Raw genomic sequence first — 17129 nt, 5'->3', positions numbered from 1 at the left:
CTCTGTCGTACTGGCAATTGGCAAGTAGAAGCACCGAGGTCTAAAGGGTGAGGTAGGTCTTAAGCAGACCGGAGGATGGGAAGGTGGCCAGGGCAGGTTCAAGGGTGAGGTCGTCCCAGATGTCCCCCATGGGGCTCACTTTAGTCTCTGAGCGGCTGGCACTCGCTGATCACACATCCCTTGAGTCCTGTGCAGGCTCAGCATTTCTTCAGGAGGGAGGATGTGGCTGGAAGACCCAGGGCAGGGACAGGAGTCTCTCACTTCTTGCTCTGGGAAGATTTTTGTTTTGCAAGTGAGTCGGAGAAAGCAGCTGTGAGAGTGGAGGTTGGGGTGTCCTCTGAAGCTTCTTTGAGGGAGGGGCTGGGAGACCCACACTGGGAGAGCCAGTCCTCCTGTGTGATGTTCCAGGTCAGAGTACTAGAATGTTCCCAAGACACAAACCGCAGGAGGCTTACACAGTCACAGGAGCACAGGCCCCTGTGGAGGGGTTTGGGACTACAACAGTCACTGCCCCTGAGCCACTGGAGCTTTTCATGGGCTCCAGGTGCCACATGAGAAAGTGCCCCCTTGGCCACCATTTCCTCCTCGCTGCTATGGCTCTTGGGCTCTGCCAACTTTAGGACCTGACTCAGGCCCCCTGCCTCACTTCCTGTCTTGGTCAATTTCACTTCCTAAGTAGCTGCCTCTAACTCCTTCCTTAGAAATTAGAAGTGGGGTTGGGAGAACCTGAGGCCACGGGGTATCCTGGAGCAGCACGTGGGGCCAGTGCTCCCGATGTTGGGAATGCTCCAGCCAACTCAGGAATCCCCAGGACTTACCCCACAGCCCCTCTATCGACACTCATGGGGACCTTCATGGATCCCAGCCTCAGACACTCGGGTGTCTAGAGCTTCATTCTTTTCTTAAGTGCCTTGTGCAGCCCGAGCACTCATAGGTGGACAGACGGGCAGCAGTCATGGGTGGGTGCAACAAAGGAACTGGTCCCTCCAAGGGCCAGGCAGGGCCCAAATGCTTCTTGGACATTGATTGGCAAGTGTCCTGCGGCCGTCCCAGGGTTGGGAGCAGTAGAACTGTCTGTTTTCTAGGGCTCCTCAGCTCTGGTAGCCTTTGGGTTACCTTCCAGGAACACACTAACATTGCCATGGGCGGGGGGGGGGCAGTGTGCTCACATAGACCCCCTTTGGAGTTCCTCTGTGGAGCACAGTGGGTTTCCATGGGAAAGATCTGGGTTCTCAGCAGTATGGGAGTCTCTCAACTAGCTGGCCTGGGATACAGGAAAGCTCCGAGCTATCTGTCCCTGTCTCTGGGCTTCTAGAGCAGGATGGAAGGGCAAGCGAGGGCTAGAGGGACTAGTCAGTTGTGGGAGTCAGCCTGACTTGGATGCTGCTGTAGAAGGCAGCTCTGTTGTCTTGGCCTCCAGGGAGCTATTGGGACCTTGCAGCAGGTGCTCTCGGAGAAAGAGAGGATGCAGTAGTCAGCCAGGGTCTCCAGACCCTAGTCTAGACCTCTGGGAGCCCCAGCCAGGACCTTCCCTCATCCCAAATGGTTGGTAGTATCAGAGTACTCCCAAGTAGATCCAAGTTCCCCAACCCCCATCCCCATAGAAAGCTAGCCAGCCCTGGCCACCCACAGCCCTCTGGGAGGCTGGTCCAGGCTTTGGGGGCCTGTGAGGAAGGAGGGGTGCGACCGCAGGTGGAACCGGCTGGCTGGTGGGGAGGGCTGGCTGGCGGGCGGGCGGAAGAGGCTGCTTGCTCCCTGCCTGCCGGGGGTGGGAGCTCTGTTTTTCTGGATCCCTCAGTCTGTTCTTACCGCTGCTGACGCTGCCACGGATGGGGAGAGAGGGAGGGAGCCTGTGCCAGTTGGCCCGCCCCGCCGAACCTGGGCCTGTGCCCGGCCCCCGCCCGCCCCCGCCTGCTGCGTCTGGAGGTCACATTCAGTCCTGACGCGGCTCGCTGGGTCAGGCAGCAAGAAGAGCTGAGCAGAGCCCTGAGTCCCACAGCGCGGCCGTTTAGGGACACTGCTGTCCGGTACTGTCCTGCCCAGGGCTTTGGATTTCATGTGGCGTGGTGGGTCTGGGGGCTCCCGGCCAGCACCCTCCCCAAGTGTCCTCCCTGGGAACACTGGTGCCTGGAAGAACTGCGGACGGACGCCGCGTGCACACTGGTGACGCCTGGCACAGAGAAACCCAGCACAGAACTGACAACTTCCCGCTGGCGTTGCCCTCGCCCCCCTCCCAAGCGGGAAGGGCACTGCTCTACTCCTTGAGGCGGCTGGTGGCAGCGGCTGGAGGAGTCCTAGGCCCCGTGGAGCTGTGAGCAGCTCCTTCTCCCACCCTCACTGATCCTGAGGATGTAATCAAAGCTAGAGCCAGGGGATACCAGCAAGAAACCCTAAGGAGCCTTGCAGCCACAGCCTCCTGATCACCGCTCCGCTCCCTGGAGCATCCTTCTAGCCGGATGTTTCCAGAAAACTTGGCCGAGGGGGAGACGCAGATGAGAGGATGTGAGTGCCCCCCCCCCCGCTGGGGATCGGGCTGGAGGGTGGGGTTGGCTGGTAACAGTGACTTTAGATGGAGCTATGGGGAATTGCAGCTGGGAGTGTGTTGGGGGGGGTGTCTTAGAATTTTGGACCCGTGACCGCAGCTTCCCTTTCCCTGGTGTCCCTTCTTGCCTTTCTAGGTGCAGCCAGGATCTCCTGGAAGGAGGCTGCCCTCATCTGGGCTCAGGGCTTGGTTGAGCCATTCTCAGAGGGGCTCCCCCAGGGTAGTTAGAGCAGCTGGGCTGTCTCCGCATCATGGGGGGTGTACGGCACACTCTGGGAAGGGCTCCCCAATGCTCCTTGGTGACCACACGTGTTCAGGGACAGCTGAGTGTCATCCCCCACCCTGCCAGCTCCTTGCTTCTATAAGCTGAGTTAGTTAAGGGGCCCAGCTGCCCGACTCCTTGTTGACTTAACTGAATTTGGAAATGTCTGCTCCCCAGGGTCGGGCCACCCCCAGCTCATCAGTCACCCCACCCCCAACAGTTCCAAATGGAGACCTGCCCTGGGGTTCCGGGCCTGCGATCCCTCGGCAGCCTGACGTGTTTGCTGGGCCCTCTTGGCCCGCGCTGGGGAAATATAAATAAACGCAGCCCCAGCCGCCAGGTTCTGGAAGTGGCGGCTGCTGCTGGCGCGGGAGGAGGGAAAGGTCAGGGGCTGAATTACACTTGATCCCAAGCCCTGGCCCTCCCTGCCCCCTGTCCTTGAGGATCCCTGAGAAGCAGCTATGGAGACACGTGGCTCTTATGGTCACTGCAGGCCAGCAGGTGGCCCAACTGTCCAGTCCCTCCTCCATACCTTGGGCCCCTGAGGCCGCTACAGTGGGAAGCTCACGGGTCTAGTCTTGACCAGGGTGTGGGGGCGGGGCAAGACAGACTCCATTCAATGCTATGCAGACCTAGGGGGCCACTTGCTGGTGTGATTGGAGGTTTGGCTATTTCCTTTGTTTGTAGTAAGCCACCAACTGGGTTTGAATGATGGGGTGGGTGGGGGTGATACCCACCCCCACCCTCAGCAATTACAATTACAGCCTTTGGCTTCGATTTTACTTGTGCAGAGGAAAATGACTTGAAACTGATGGGAAATCATCGCAGCGCTAGTACAAAGTGGCTTTGAGGCGCGCTCTGGCTCTGGCACAGTCAGTCGTTCAGCCTCTTAACCCCCCATCTCCAGGGGCAGGTTCTGTCACTGCCATGGGAAAGTGGCCAGCTTTGCCTTCAGGGAAGCTGGGGCCCACTGAAGGTCAGTGAGGTGTGGTGCAGTGTGAACAAGGGTCCATAGCCTTTTAGCCAGGGGTTTGTGTCCTCAGAGCTGAGCTGTGTACGCCACTCCATATGAGGCTCAGGACTTGTGGGTAGTGAGGTCTGTGGCCGTGGTGGGCTTGGAGGGCCTGCAGATCTGGAGTTCCTCCCACCATGTGGTCTCACACTGTGACTTGGGAAAGATCCATTTTTGGCTGCTGAGCCCAGCCAGGCCAGGTGGCTCCTAAGTCTGGTGTGGCCCTTTAGGTTTGAGGGCCCAAACTCACCCTGCTCCGTTCCTCAGCTTGGCCCTGCTCCAACCTCTGCTCTTCCACAGCGTTTTCTCCCCCTTCACCTATGGTGAGACCGGAAAACAGACTTGCTCTCCTGAGGCCTCGCTGCAGCTGTGCAATGTCAGGGCTGGGTCACCACAGCTCCCGCCCAACTGGGGAGGGAGAGATGGGGGGGGCAGAGGTCTGTGTTCTGATCCCTAGAATCTTAAATGAGGCCTCACTTGGGGCCATGCCTGTCACCATCGTTTCCCTGGTCCCTGTCTATGCTCTTTGGTCTTGGACTTGCATGAGCCCTTGCCTGCCCTCCACCCACAGGCCTCCTGGAACATGGGAGGAATTGGTCAGCCATCGCCCGCATGGTGGGCTCCAAGACCGTGTCCCAGTGTAAGAACTTCTACTTCAACTACAAGAAGAGGCAGAACCTGGATGAGATCCTTCAGCAGCACAAGCTAAAGATGGTGAGTATGGGCCAGAACTCATGGGCTGGGCCCCCTGGGGACTGTGGACAGCCAGGCCTCCCACAGCCAGGCCTCCCTCATGTGGCCCCTGGCCGCCTGGCGCCCGCATGGGGAGGTGCGGGTGGGCTGGGCCCTGACTCAGCCAGGAATCTGCCACCGCCCTCAGAGCCCTGGATTGGAGACCCAGAGGCAAAGACTGAGCAGCCTGGCTTCTGCCTGGCTACCCCTTTGGGCATTAGAGCTATAGTGAAACGGAATGCGGGTCTCAAGAGTCAGAGGCCGGAGAAGGACTTGGGGGCCAGACACATCCCACACTGGAGGCTGCAGGGTGTCTCCATGTAGATCTCATTTGCAGCCATGGCCAGGAGGGCCTTAGGGAGCCAGGCATCCTACTGCCTTCCCGTCATGCCTCTATCCTCTCTCTCTTCTTGAACACGCTTGTGATCAGCATCATTTTAGGGCTGGGAAAACTGAGGCCCAGTGAGGCTCTTTAGCCATCTAAGTAGAAGTGTGCACTCACAGCTGAGTAACCCTACCTACCATCCCTGCCCTCTACCCTTGCCTTCCGCCTCCTGCTATGGTCAAAGGCTTGGGAGGGGGCCTTTCCCCCACCCTTCCCTGGGTTTAAAGTCTCGTGGATTTCTGTGTATTGCTCTTCCTCGCAGCGTGCCAAGGCCTGGAGCAGGTCGCACAGCAGTACATGGTCTGGCATGCCACAGCACAGTGGGGCAGGCCAGACATAGCATCATTCCACCAGAACTCTTTTCCAGCCCCATGCAGAATCCAGGGGCAGCCTCCTCAGCCCACTGTGGCTGCAGCTGTCTCCCTCATGGCCCAGCCATTGCTTCCAGTTCAGGTTTCTCCGAGAGACTGCCCAACTGTTCGCGTTGCCAGGGCACTTCTCCCTCTGCTCTCAAGGACCCCCAATGGGACAGTGGACCTGAGTACCTAGTGGGTTAGAGAGAAGGGTTAGTTCCGAGCTTGTGAGTTGGACACCCGTGTGACCTGAGGGCCCCCCCCCCCCCCCGCATTGAACTGTTTCTTCATCTGGAAGGTGAGGGACTGACTGCAGGTGAGCTGGATGGAGGTCCTGAGGAGGGAAGCGCTCCGTGGGCCTTTCTACCTGCTTGCTGTTTGTTATATTCCCCGTCACTTATGTCACAACCCACTTACCAGCCCCGTCCTTTCGGTGTGTGAGACCCTTGTAATCTCCATGATAGACATGGCCTGAGTGACCTGTGTGTGTGAATGTGAGCTCTGCCACTTACAGGCTGTGTGGCTTTGGGCGAGTGTCTTGTCCTCTCTGACTGTGAAGTGGGAAAGAGAACAATGGACTCAGAGGTCTCTGGGAGAGGTGTCTTCCTCACAAGTACAGTGCTTGGAAGGGGTCATAAGGCAGCTTGCCAGCCTCCCCGCAGCTAAAATCAGGGGGCATTGATGGATGGCAGAAGGCTCAGAGTATAAGTGGCTTCTAAGTGTGCCATGTCTGTCACAGCTGAGAGATAGACACACACATGCACGTATTGAGTCACTCACTCCAAAGCATTGATGGCTCTGGGCTGGTGGGTTTGTACCCTGGTCCTGCTGTGCTGTGGCTTATACTCGGTGCGCACAGCTTGGCCTCCAGGCCTCAGTTTCCACCTGTGTAATAAAACAGGGATGGAGGTACCACTCAAGAGTGTGTGAGAAGCCCGCACCTTCCCCTGTGGAAAGTCAGCATTTGGCCCAGGTCACTGAGTGAGACGGAGTCAGTGCCTAGTGGGCCGAGGTGTGGCTGGAGTCGCTGAAGGAGCTGGTCTCCTCCATGGTGGGGTGTAGGACTCATGGCGAGCTGCTGAGCTGAAAAGGTGACTCTGGTCTGAGTGTGACAGATTAGGTCCTTGTCATTCAGGTAGTTATCCTGTAGAGAGGGGCTGTCATTCCCCCTTACTGACCTCAAGAGCAGGCTGGTCCTGAGGACAGCAGTAAGGAGCGGTAAGCAAAGGCAGATATTCCAGAAGTACATGGCACGCACCCACTGAGGGAGTATATGAGCGGCCCTTGTGGAAGACCCTGACCTGGGCTGTCTGCTTCCCACCTCCTCAGTACCAGGTTGCCCCTAGTAAGAGGGTGGATCAAGCTAGGCATGGTGTAGCACCTGTAACCCAGCATACAGGAGGATCAGGAGATTAGGGCCCGCCCGGGCTACAGGACCCTGTCTCAAAAAGAAAATCACAAGAACCAGCCGGTCGCTTCTGCCTGAGTCCTGATTGGCTAATGCTGTTGGCTGCTGGCTCAGCCCCATCTGAATGCAGGAAGGCATGTTACCCTCAGCCACCCTGGGGTGGGGGAGGAGGTTAGTGGGTGTCCCCTCCTGCTCACCCCAGGCCTGGCCTGCACATGGCTGCTGGAGACTCATCAGGAAACGGGAGCTCGGGTGGGGCCCTGTGTCGCAGGTTATGTAACATTTGGCAGCCTTGTCCTCTCTGAGGTCTTCCTCCCCCTCCATGTGGCCAAAGGCTGCCCTTCTGTCTGTCCTGGCCCTCAGGGCTCGGCCTCCAGGTTGCTCAGTGTGTCATCTGGGCCTCGGTGCTTGCTTCCTTCTGTCTTCTCTCTGTGGCTGCTGGGAGATGCTCCAGGCAGGGATGTACTTGAACTCTAACAGGCAGTCCTCCTTGACGCCGAGCTTTGCCTCTCTGAGCTGGTGTAGTTGTTTCTGAGGCTCATTTGTGTAATGACATGGTTATGGAGTGCCTGGCTGTACTCCAGGTGTGGGAGGGAAGCAGGCAGAGCAGGCAGAAGTCCCGGTTGATGAGGAGTAAGTCTGGTCAAGAACTTCCAGCATGTGGCCTAAAAGGTGCCGAGGCAGGGATGCAGGGAGAGTGAGGGTTGGAGGGCATTGGTTAATTCCCCCAGGGAAACCAGAGAGGGCCTCTGGAGAGATGACGCTGGAGCAGAGTTGAGGAAATGAGTGTTCACAATCTGGGGGAAGGGTGTTCAGGCCTATGCAGAGTCCCTGGGGCTGGTGTGGGGGCTGGAGAGCAGACTTAGATCACGCAGAGTGGCGGGGACTAGAGGTGGAGGGCGGAGTCCAGGTGTTAAGGAATGCCTTGAGTGTTGGAAGCAGGGGTGACATACCACGACTGGCAGGGTAACTGAATTCATGTGACCCGATGCCTTTAAGATTCCTAGTCTGCAATAGGTGCTTAGTAAATGCCCGATGTAATTTGTGTTCGCGCCTCCAAAATACTGCTCTCACGGGCCTACCAGCCCTTTGGTGCCGAAGCTATGACTCGGTTTCCCATAGGCTCTAGAAACACAGGGTGTGCTGTATCGCCTGCCCATGGCTCAGCCAGGCGAATGGGCTCCTATTTCCTGTGAGTATCCCTACAACCTGCTGCCTAGTTCCTGTTGCTAAAGATAGAATCAGAAGGGGATCCCCAGCCACATGCCACAGCATCCTCGCACCCACAGACTGGAGCCTGGGCCTCTTGGGAGGTGCCAAGACCAGGCCCTGTGTGGGTGTGGGTAGCAGGGCAAATGTCCCATGAAGTCTGTGCATAATCAGGACAAGCCTGTGGCCCAGTGTTGGTGATAGAGATGGTGATGATCAGAAAGGCACGCATTTCCCTTTTGTTGTTGTGTCCCAGGATTCTATTCTCCGGGACTGGGATTGCAGGCACATCTGTACCTCAGGGCCTTGATGCTCCTCAAGGCCTTTTCTAGGTCCTATGTGGCAGTGGAGACAGTAGGCCATCACCCCCAGAGCATGGCCATGCTATACTTCCAGGACAGTGTCACCAGCCAGATGTAGCAAAACCATCATCTGTCACTAGCTTTGTTGTCCTTTTGTGGTCCCCTCTTTTCTCTCTTCAGTCTTCTTCCAGAGAAGATCCTCACTTACGATTGTCTTCACCCGCCAAACTCCTCTTCCCACCTAGCCTGCTCCTCAGTGACTGAACCTGTGCAGGCTCCACCTGGACTCCCTTTAGATGATGCCAAACTAGCCGTGTAGTGAAAAACAGGAGTGCCACTAGACACCTCAGACCACACCCTTTCCCTCGTAGCCGACCAGGCTTAACACCATATTAGATCCAGAATGCTCCCCCCACCCCACCCCCACCCCCAAATCCTGGTGAGTGTGAGACCTATATGCATGCTGAGTATTCTTTGATTACTGAGCTCAGGGAAGTCTTGGCTGCTCTGGACTGCTGCTCAGCTCAGTGTAGAAATACAGAAGTTCAGCCTGGAGAAAGTTCTGAAGCCCCATGCTGGGAGGGTGAAAAGGCTGGGCCCAGAGTATGAGGAATAGGGTTGGGGTGTTGGGGAGTGCAGCGTGGCTCAGTCCCCGGGGCTTTTCTTGGCACATAGGCCTCTCTTACCCAGAGCCTTGCCTAGATGCTCCCTCTATACTCAGACCTGGACTCCCAAGTGTCACCTTCCTATAGAAACCTGATCACCCACCCAGCTGACTTGTCCCCATGGTCTCTCTGTCCCTGTTTAATCCCCTTCTGGTCCCCAGCCACCCCCACCCCCTGAGTCCTTTAGAGCGTGTGTTGTTGGCTTTGAAGCCAGTGGCCCTATTGTATTCTGAGTCTCTATCCACAGTCCCTCCACCAGCCCTGGGTGTGCACTGTGACACTATGGCTTTCCCATGCTGACCTGGCCCGGCCCGGCCTGTGCCTGGTGTCCCACTGGGACACCAGGCACTGGGAAGCCTCTATGGTAAAAATAGCTCTGGCCCGTGTGGCCACTGCGATGAGCCGAGTGGGAAGGTTGCCTAGACAACCATACAGCCAGGTTCACTGCCCTTGTAGCTGTGGCTGTGCTTCAGGTATGGGGTGTCTCCAGCCTTGACCATTACTGTCCCGTCCCAGGAGAAGGAGAGGAATGCCAGGAGGAAGAAGAAGAAGACCCCAGCTGCAGCAAGTGAGGAGACAGCCTTCCCACCTGCTGCTGAGGACGAGGAGATGGAAGCATCCGGCGCAAGCGCCAATGAGGAAGAGCTGGCCGAGGAGGCGGAAGGTGAAGTCACTGTCCTCAGAAGGGAGGGGGTGAAGACATTTGCACACCCCATTCTGTGTCTCTGTCTTCTTAGGCATCCTCTGGTTCTCTGGGCAGGCCTTGGGGATGACCACAGAGGAGCCTTGACTAGGCTGTGGTTAGGCAAAAGGCTTCTGGCTCTCACTTCCCTATGGTTCACATGCTTTCATAGTAGGGCCTGGAGTGACCCCAGGAGGCCAAGCCACAAATCCTCCCAGCATCCAGGCTGGGCCCTAGACTGTTGGTGGCAAAGACCTGACTCTTTTTATTGAATGCCTCCCCAGCCAACCCCATAAGCAAGGCAGACGTAACATTGCGGGGGGGGGGGGCGGTATGGAGACAGAGCTGCCTGCAAGAGTGGGGAGTAACTGTGAACCCCAGATACTGGTGGTGGGGTGGGGTCACAACCTGCTTAGAGAAGGGGAGGGGCAGGACCAGGCTGTCTTAGGCTTCCCTCACCACCTAGGGATTCCTGGGACAGCATTATGGAAGGTTCCAGCTAGCCTCGCATACCTAAGAGCACTGGGCCTATCTTCAGTATGGGGAAACTGAATCCTAGGGAAATACCCCCCTGGGGACCATGATGTGACTTAGGCCCATCGGTCTAGCAAGCATTTGTGTGAGCCCTGCCCTTGCAGGCCAGGGACCAGTTGACTTAGGACTTCCTTGTGTGGTAACGGTCATGGCAGCCCTGTAGCCTCATTCCTGTCATCATAGCCTGAGGAGGCGGCGACACCACGTACACAGAGACTTGGGCGTGGAGCAGTCACTCCAGGTCTCTTAAGACCTGGTTTTGCAGTTTGGTCATAGCTCTGTGCTCAGGCCTCTAGGGAAAGGGGCCTGTGATCTATCTTCCTGTCACTTGGTGAGTGGGTCTGTAAAGTGCCTACTATGACTCTGAACACCCTGAGCTCCTGGTGGGCTGGGTCTGGCCCAATGCAGACCTGAACCTCTAGTTATTCTTTCCCAGCCCAAGCCCCAGAACTTAGGGCGGGGCCCAGCCACCGTTGTCACAGTCCCTGCATGACTCTGAGTGTGACTTTGCCTGACAGCGAGTAGTAGGCATCAACAGCCAAGAGGGAGGCTTGTCTGCTTGTCCACAGGACTTCACTGGCTTCAGCCTCCCGTGTCCTGTCGTCCAGCCTTGAGGAGGGAGCTCAGGGGTGAAAGCACTCTGGCCTAGGCAGCTTGATTTAACTCAGTGTGTCGGTGTTCTCACCTGTTGGCCTACTGATGAGCACCCTGCTCTTGGTCTCTGGGGATCACATGCCCTGTGTGCCCATGGCCAGCTCCCTGCTGGTGTTACTGATGCTGTTTCTGGGAGAGGTGCCTTGCTCTGGGCTCCAAGGGAGCTGACAAGCAGAAGACGCTGGGGACTGACTGAGAGGCTTGAGGGCCATATGAACCTCCGTTAGTTTATGTCCCTGGCACTTGGCCAGGGCTCTGAACCTGGACACACCTTGCATGTGTAGGCTGCTATAGGTCACCATGGCTGTGGGTGACTAGGACCTCCATGGGGAGCTGAGCAAGGAGGTCCAGTGGAGGCTGCTATGGGTCCCCTGCTCTCTGCCAGCCATACCCCTTCCTTTTCCATAGATTATTGCCGCCTCGATTCTAATTCTTCTCTACCTTCCTTCCAGCCCTACAGGCCTCAGGGAATGAGGTTCCCAGAGTGGGGGAGTGCAGTGGCCCAGGTAAGAATGTGGCTGTGGCTGTGGCTGTGGCCGAGCTTGGGTGGGCAGTGACATGTCCACGGTCATGCATCTCTCCCCATGCTTTGCTATGTGCTGCTGCTTCTGTGCGTTTTTCCGTACACAGTGTCTGTTCCTCTTGCTGTTGTCCCTAGCTGTGGCCCGCATGCTCCACTAACCTTTCCCTCCTGGGTTTGCTCCTGACTTTTTCCCTGCTCCTGGCCCTGGCCTCGTTTCCAAGTGTCTGGTGTCTGTCTTGCAGAAAATGGAGGGACAGTGAGAAAACCTCTAGAGTCAGGGCTGTAGCTGGGTCTTTGGAGCTTCTGTGTGTGCGTGTGTGTGTGTGTGCGTGCGCGCGCGCATGCCCCCTTTCAGGATTGCGCCTATGCAATGGTCTTTATTGTGCTGTGTTGTCAGCCCTGTTGTAATGCACTCGTGGTCCCCAGGCCTGTACAATTGCTCTTCAGCCTCCATGGCAGTTTGGTTCCTTGTTCTGTGGGTGTGGAAACCAAAGCTTGTGAGAAGCCCTGAGTCCTCCCACAGGAGTACCAAAAGTTGGGCACAGAGCTGATTGGAGCTCAGATCATAGCTACAGACCTAGGTGAGGGTCTGTCTTGAGTCCATCCTTGGACTGGCCCTGTAGGGGCACTGGCTACCTGGAGAGCCTAGGGGTTGGAGAAGCTGAAGTTGCAAGTTGATGAAGCAAGGGCTGCAGCAGCCCTGGGAGGGTCTGCAGGGGCTGGTGAGGGACAAGGCTCACGTGGATGTGTAAGAGCCTGGGGACTGTTGTGGTATTCTTTGGGGGTGCCGTCACCTCCCACATAGCAGCAGCTCATCCCCCTCTCTGCTTTCATCCTGCACATAGCTGCTGTCAACAACAGCTCTGATACCGAGAGTGTCCCGTCCCCACGCACGGACGCCACCAAGGACACTGGGCAAAATGGGCCTAAGCCCACCAGCACTGAGACATTGCCTCCTGCCACCCAGCCACCCATCCCTCCGCCAGAAGAACCTGTAACAGCCCCCGCTGAGCCCTGCCCGACCCCCGATGCCAGTGGCCCATCATCCCCAGTAGCTCCCCTGTCACCTGCCACACCCCCGGCTGCTGTTTCCAAGGATGAACAAGGAGACCAGGTGGCTACAGTTGCTCAGACAGAGGATGCCAAGGAGCAAAAGCCTGAGTCTGAGGAGCTGATGATCGATGTGGGAAAGACAGAGGAGCCTGAGGCCCCTGAGGAGCCCGAGGCCCCTGAGGAGCACAAGGAAGAAACTGAGGAGGAGCCTGAAGACAAGGCCAAGGGCACGGAGGCCATCGAGGCTGTGTCTGAGGCACCACTCAAGGTGGAAGAGACTGGAAGCAAGGCTGCTACGACCAAGAGTTCTAGCTCAGGCGCTCCCCAGGACAGCGACTCCAGTGCCACCTGCAGTGCCGACGAGGTGGACGAACCCGAGGGTGGTGACAAGGGCAGGTGAGAGCCCCGGGGCAGCCCTTGCTGTGAGCTGTGGTTCTTGTGTGCTCTGCAAACACAGGGAGTACCCTCCGTCTGCCAAGACAACACAGGTGGCCCTGCCTGCCTTCGTGTGTGTGGATGGTTTGTGGAGCCAACATGAGTCTGAGACCAGGAATTAGAGGTGTCTTAGTCAATGTGCTATCACAGTGATGAGAAGCATGACGAAGGCCAGAAACGCACTCACACACACACTCACTCTCATACACACACTCACACACATGCTCTCACACACTCTCATACATACTCACACGCTTACACATACACACACACTCACTCTCATACACACACATGCTTACACATACTCACACACGCTCACACACACACTCTCACACACACTCTCACATACACACTCATACACACACTCATACGCTCACACACATTCTCACACTCTCATACACACACACACGCTTACACACACACTCACTCATACACACACGCCTACACATACACTCTCATACACACACGCTTACACACACACTCACTTATACACACACTCACACACGCCTACACATACTCACACTCACTCTCATACACACACGCTCACACACATTCTCACACACTCTCATACACTCACTCTCACACACGCTCACACACTCTCATACACACACTCACATGCTTACACACACTCACACTCATACACACGCTCTCACACACACTCACTCTCATACACACACACATACACACTCACACATGCTCTCACACACTCACTCTCACACGCTCACACACACTCATGCTCACACACATTCTCACACACACTCTCATACACACTCACACACGCGCTCTCCCACACACTCACTCTCATACACACACTCTCATACACATACATTCTCACACACACTCTCATACACACACTCACACACGCGCTCTCACACACACTCACTCTCATACACACACACTCACACACGCTCTCACACAGAGTCACTCTCATACACACACACTCACACACGCTCTCACACACAGTCACTCTCATACACACACGCTCACACACACATTCTCACATACACTCTCATACACACACTCACACATGCGCTCTCACACACTCATACACACACACGCTCACATACATTCTCACACACGCTCACACACATTCTCACACATACACACACTCTCTCACACACACACACACTTTTTTTTTTTTTTTTTTTTTTTTTTTTTTTTTAAGAGACAGGGTTTCTCTGTTTCTCTGTGTAGCTTTGGAGCCTGGCATGGAACTAGCTCTGTAGACCAGGCTCGAACTCACATAAACCTGCCTGCCTCTGCTTCCTGAGTGCTGGGACTAAAGGCATGTGCCGCTGCCAGCCGGCCAGAAATTTTTATAAAAGAAAGCATTTAATTGGGGCCTTGCTTATGGTTTCAGGGGTTTAGTATATACCAGCATGGTGGGAAGTATGGTAGACATGGTGCTGAAAAAGTAATTGAGACCTATACCCTCATCCACAGGCAGAAAGACTGACAGACAGACTGATACTGAGTCTGAGCCTAGTTGAGGTTTTGAAACGTCAAAGCCCACCCTCAGTGACACACTTCCTCCAGCACGGCCACACCTTCTAATCCTTTCCAATAGTCCTTGGAGACTAAGCATTCAGCGCACCAGTATATGGGAACCATTTTTACTCAAACCACCACCAGGGGATTCATCCTAGAAGGGGACAGTGGAAGGGAAGCCCAGTTAGGGCAAACCTGGAGCTCAGTTCGGAAGGGAGGTAGCCATAGAAGGCTCCAGGGGCAGAATGTGCTAGCATGTGTGTTGGTGCCCTCCAGGTATAAACCAGACCTGGTGGCTTGATGATGCAGAGTAATGGAGGTGGAAGGTCCAAACCCAGGTGTCACAGAGTCACGCCCATAAACTTGAAAAGTACCCATCCAGCATCGTTCACTGCTGATGGTTGCCTGTAGTCCTTGACTTGTAGACACAGCACTCTGATCCCAGCCACCTCTCTGTCCAAATTCCTACTTCCCCGAAGGATGCCATCTCCCTGTGATGACATCAGCCTAGCTTCCCGACAAGGTCTCATGCGCCGGGGCCCTGCGGTTAGGTCTGGGACACAGGGAGGAGCCCGTTCTTTCCTTCTGAGGTAAGGTCAGTGCGAAGGCCCTGGGTAGGAGTCATCCAGGTGCACGCAGGACCAGTTCTTGGGTCAGGCTATTGCATGAGAACCAGGTTGTTCAGTGATGGCAGTGAAATTGCCGGCTATAGGGACACTGGTTGAGATGCTCTCATCCAGGGCCCAAACCCTGGAGGTCCCTGGCTATTGCCATGCAGTCACCCAGCTTCTTTCGGAAGTGAGAGTGGGTCTGTGGGGAGCATTATGATGGGTACCCGCCCTGCCCTGGGGCACCATGTGTTAGGTGGGATCATCTGGGTACTCAAGGGCAAACCTGGAAACCTTTCCTGATCACATCTGGGCAGCCCCACCCACATCTGGGCAGCTGCAGGACATGTTTTGTGATGAGGCAGTGTGCTCTGTTTATTTTGACTGCAAACAGCAAAGTCTGTTTTCTCTCCCCTCAAGTCTCTGAAAAATTCCGGCAGAGCAAGGGAGGAGACCATGACCTTCAGACCGGCCCACACAGGGCCCTTCCTGCTTCCCCTGGCTCCCCTTCCCCCTCGGGACTGGTAGATCTGAAATGGATGGGCTGTGGACCATCCGTGTTTACCGAGGACTCCACTGCTAGGGCCCACATGGACCAGATGGGCAACAGATGGCCCTGGATAAGAGAAGCAGGCCAGTGGGTTCTGAGGGCCCCGGTGTCCTGACAGGCACAGCAGGGGACATAGGACCCATGACAGCTTCAGGACCACCAGAATCTCTACTGAGATGAGAGTTGCCACAAACCCACAGGTGGCACCAGTATGCTCCACCCAAGTCTGGACGGTAGGCTCAAAGGCCGCAGAGCTGGGCATGAGGGTACCACCCTGAATACTAGTCCTCTCCTCAGACTTTTCTAGGCTCTGGTCAGGCTGATGCCCCCCTCGGTTCCAGCCCCTTTTCCCATAGCACCAGCCAGTAGTGTCCTTCCCTCCCTCCCTGGTGCTTGGTGCCTTTCCTGCTTGCTGTCTAGGTCCTGGACTGGGACTCAGGACACCTGGCCACTCAGGCCCTATGGGACCAATAGTCCCTGCCCTGGGGCCCACCTGGACCTCCTGGCTGGGAGCTCATCACCCACCAGTCCTTCACCAGCCACACCTTGGGGACCAGGGATAGCAGGAGAAGAGCATCAGCGGGCCCAGCATCCTGGGTTACTTCTGTAAGCTCCAGGTGGTCCCATCAAACCCTACTTTGGCCACTCTGGGAGAGCTTTAGGGTAAATTGCCCTGGAGTTTGCCAGGAGGCTTAGATTGCAGCCCCCCTCATCTTCAGAGGAGGGGCCTGGTGCTATCCAGCAGGGTTGGATCTTAGAAAGCACCCCCACCCCCACCTCCAAGCTTACTTTCCCCACCTGCAGTGGGTGCAGACATCCACAGAGCTGCTTTGTTGTCATAACCATGACTCCGGAGACAGGCCTGTAGAGTTTGATGCAGCATGTACTGGGCAGGCCCCTAGAGATAACTAGACACAGGACTAGCTGGATTCTTATTCCAAAGTGCTCTGGTGCTGAGTGAGGGGAGAAGAAGAAAGGATTATAGCTCTTGAGACACGTGGATGGCATGTGTGACTCGAGTGAGCAATGCTTGCGGACGGTTGTTACTTCGTGTGAAGTTGGGGGGGGGAGCCTTCAGAGCACAGGAAAGAGGCAGCTAAAGGCCCCATGGCCATCTGAGCTTCTGTTCTGTGGTTTTCACAGCAAGTGTAGGGACCAATGGTGTTTTGGTTTGTTTTGTTTTTACCCGTCCTGGGGCCAAAGATTGTCAAAATGCCTTTTTTTAGATTTATTGTTTTTAATTATATGCCTATGTATAGTATATGCACATGAATGATGGTTTCTAAGGAGGCCAGAGACCATCCAATCCTCTGAAGTTGTTACAGGCAGTTGTAAGCCACCTGACATGGGTTCTGGGAATCAAACTTCAGTCCTTTGCAAGAACAGTGCACCACTGAGCCATCTCTCCTCCCTATTTATTTGTGTGTGTGTCTGTAAGCCTGCCTGAATTGAATGTGTACCACATTCGTGCAGGGACCAAGGAGGCCGAAAGAGAGCATGAGGTCTTCTGGTGCTAAGTTGAGGCTGTTGTGAGCTACCTCCAGTTCTGGGATACAGTTCTAGCTTTATGCCTGCATGGAGATAATGGGGAAACTGGGGTACATAGTCCTGTAGAGAAGGCCTTAGCTCCCAGGCATGTGCCGTCATGTACTAGAATCACAGTTTGGGTCTCTGTATAAATGTATTTGAACATACATAAGAGTCCAGATTTCAGGTGGCGCTAAAGCTCGCT

At 55.8% G+C, this 17129-nt stretch overlaps 1 protein-coding gene across 22 annotated transcripts in view; it reads left to right on the top strand.

The window, feature by feature from the left end:
* Positions 1–17129, top strand: part of Ncor2 (nuclear receptor corepressor 2) — a 160327-nt gene that overhangs the window by 113917 nt on the left and 29281 nt on the right. For all 22 annotated transcript variants that reach the window (XM_051204936.1, XM_051204928.1, XM_051204924.1 and 19 more), the window contains 4 exons: positions 4388–4530; positions 9387–9534; positions 11193–11246; positions 12109–12712. In XM_051204936.1, coding sequence (XP_051060893.1) covers positions 4388–4530; positions 9387–9534; positions 11193–11246; positions 12109–12712 — 949 coding nt within the window. The remainder of the gene's footprint in view (positions 1–4387; positions 4531–9386; positions 9535–11192; positions 11247–12108; positions 12713–17129) is intronic.

The sequence above is a fragment of the Phodopus roborovskii genome, unplaced genomic scaffold (genome assembly GCF_943737965.1).
Source record: "Phodopus roborovskii unplaced genomic scaffold, PHOROB, whole genome shotgun sequence".
NCBI lineage: Eukaryota > Metazoa > Chordata > Mammalia > Rodentia > Cricetidae > Phodopus > Phodopus roborovskii.
Note: the sequence above shows the minus strand (reverse complement) of the source record. Positions and strands in the feature narration are given on the sequence as shown.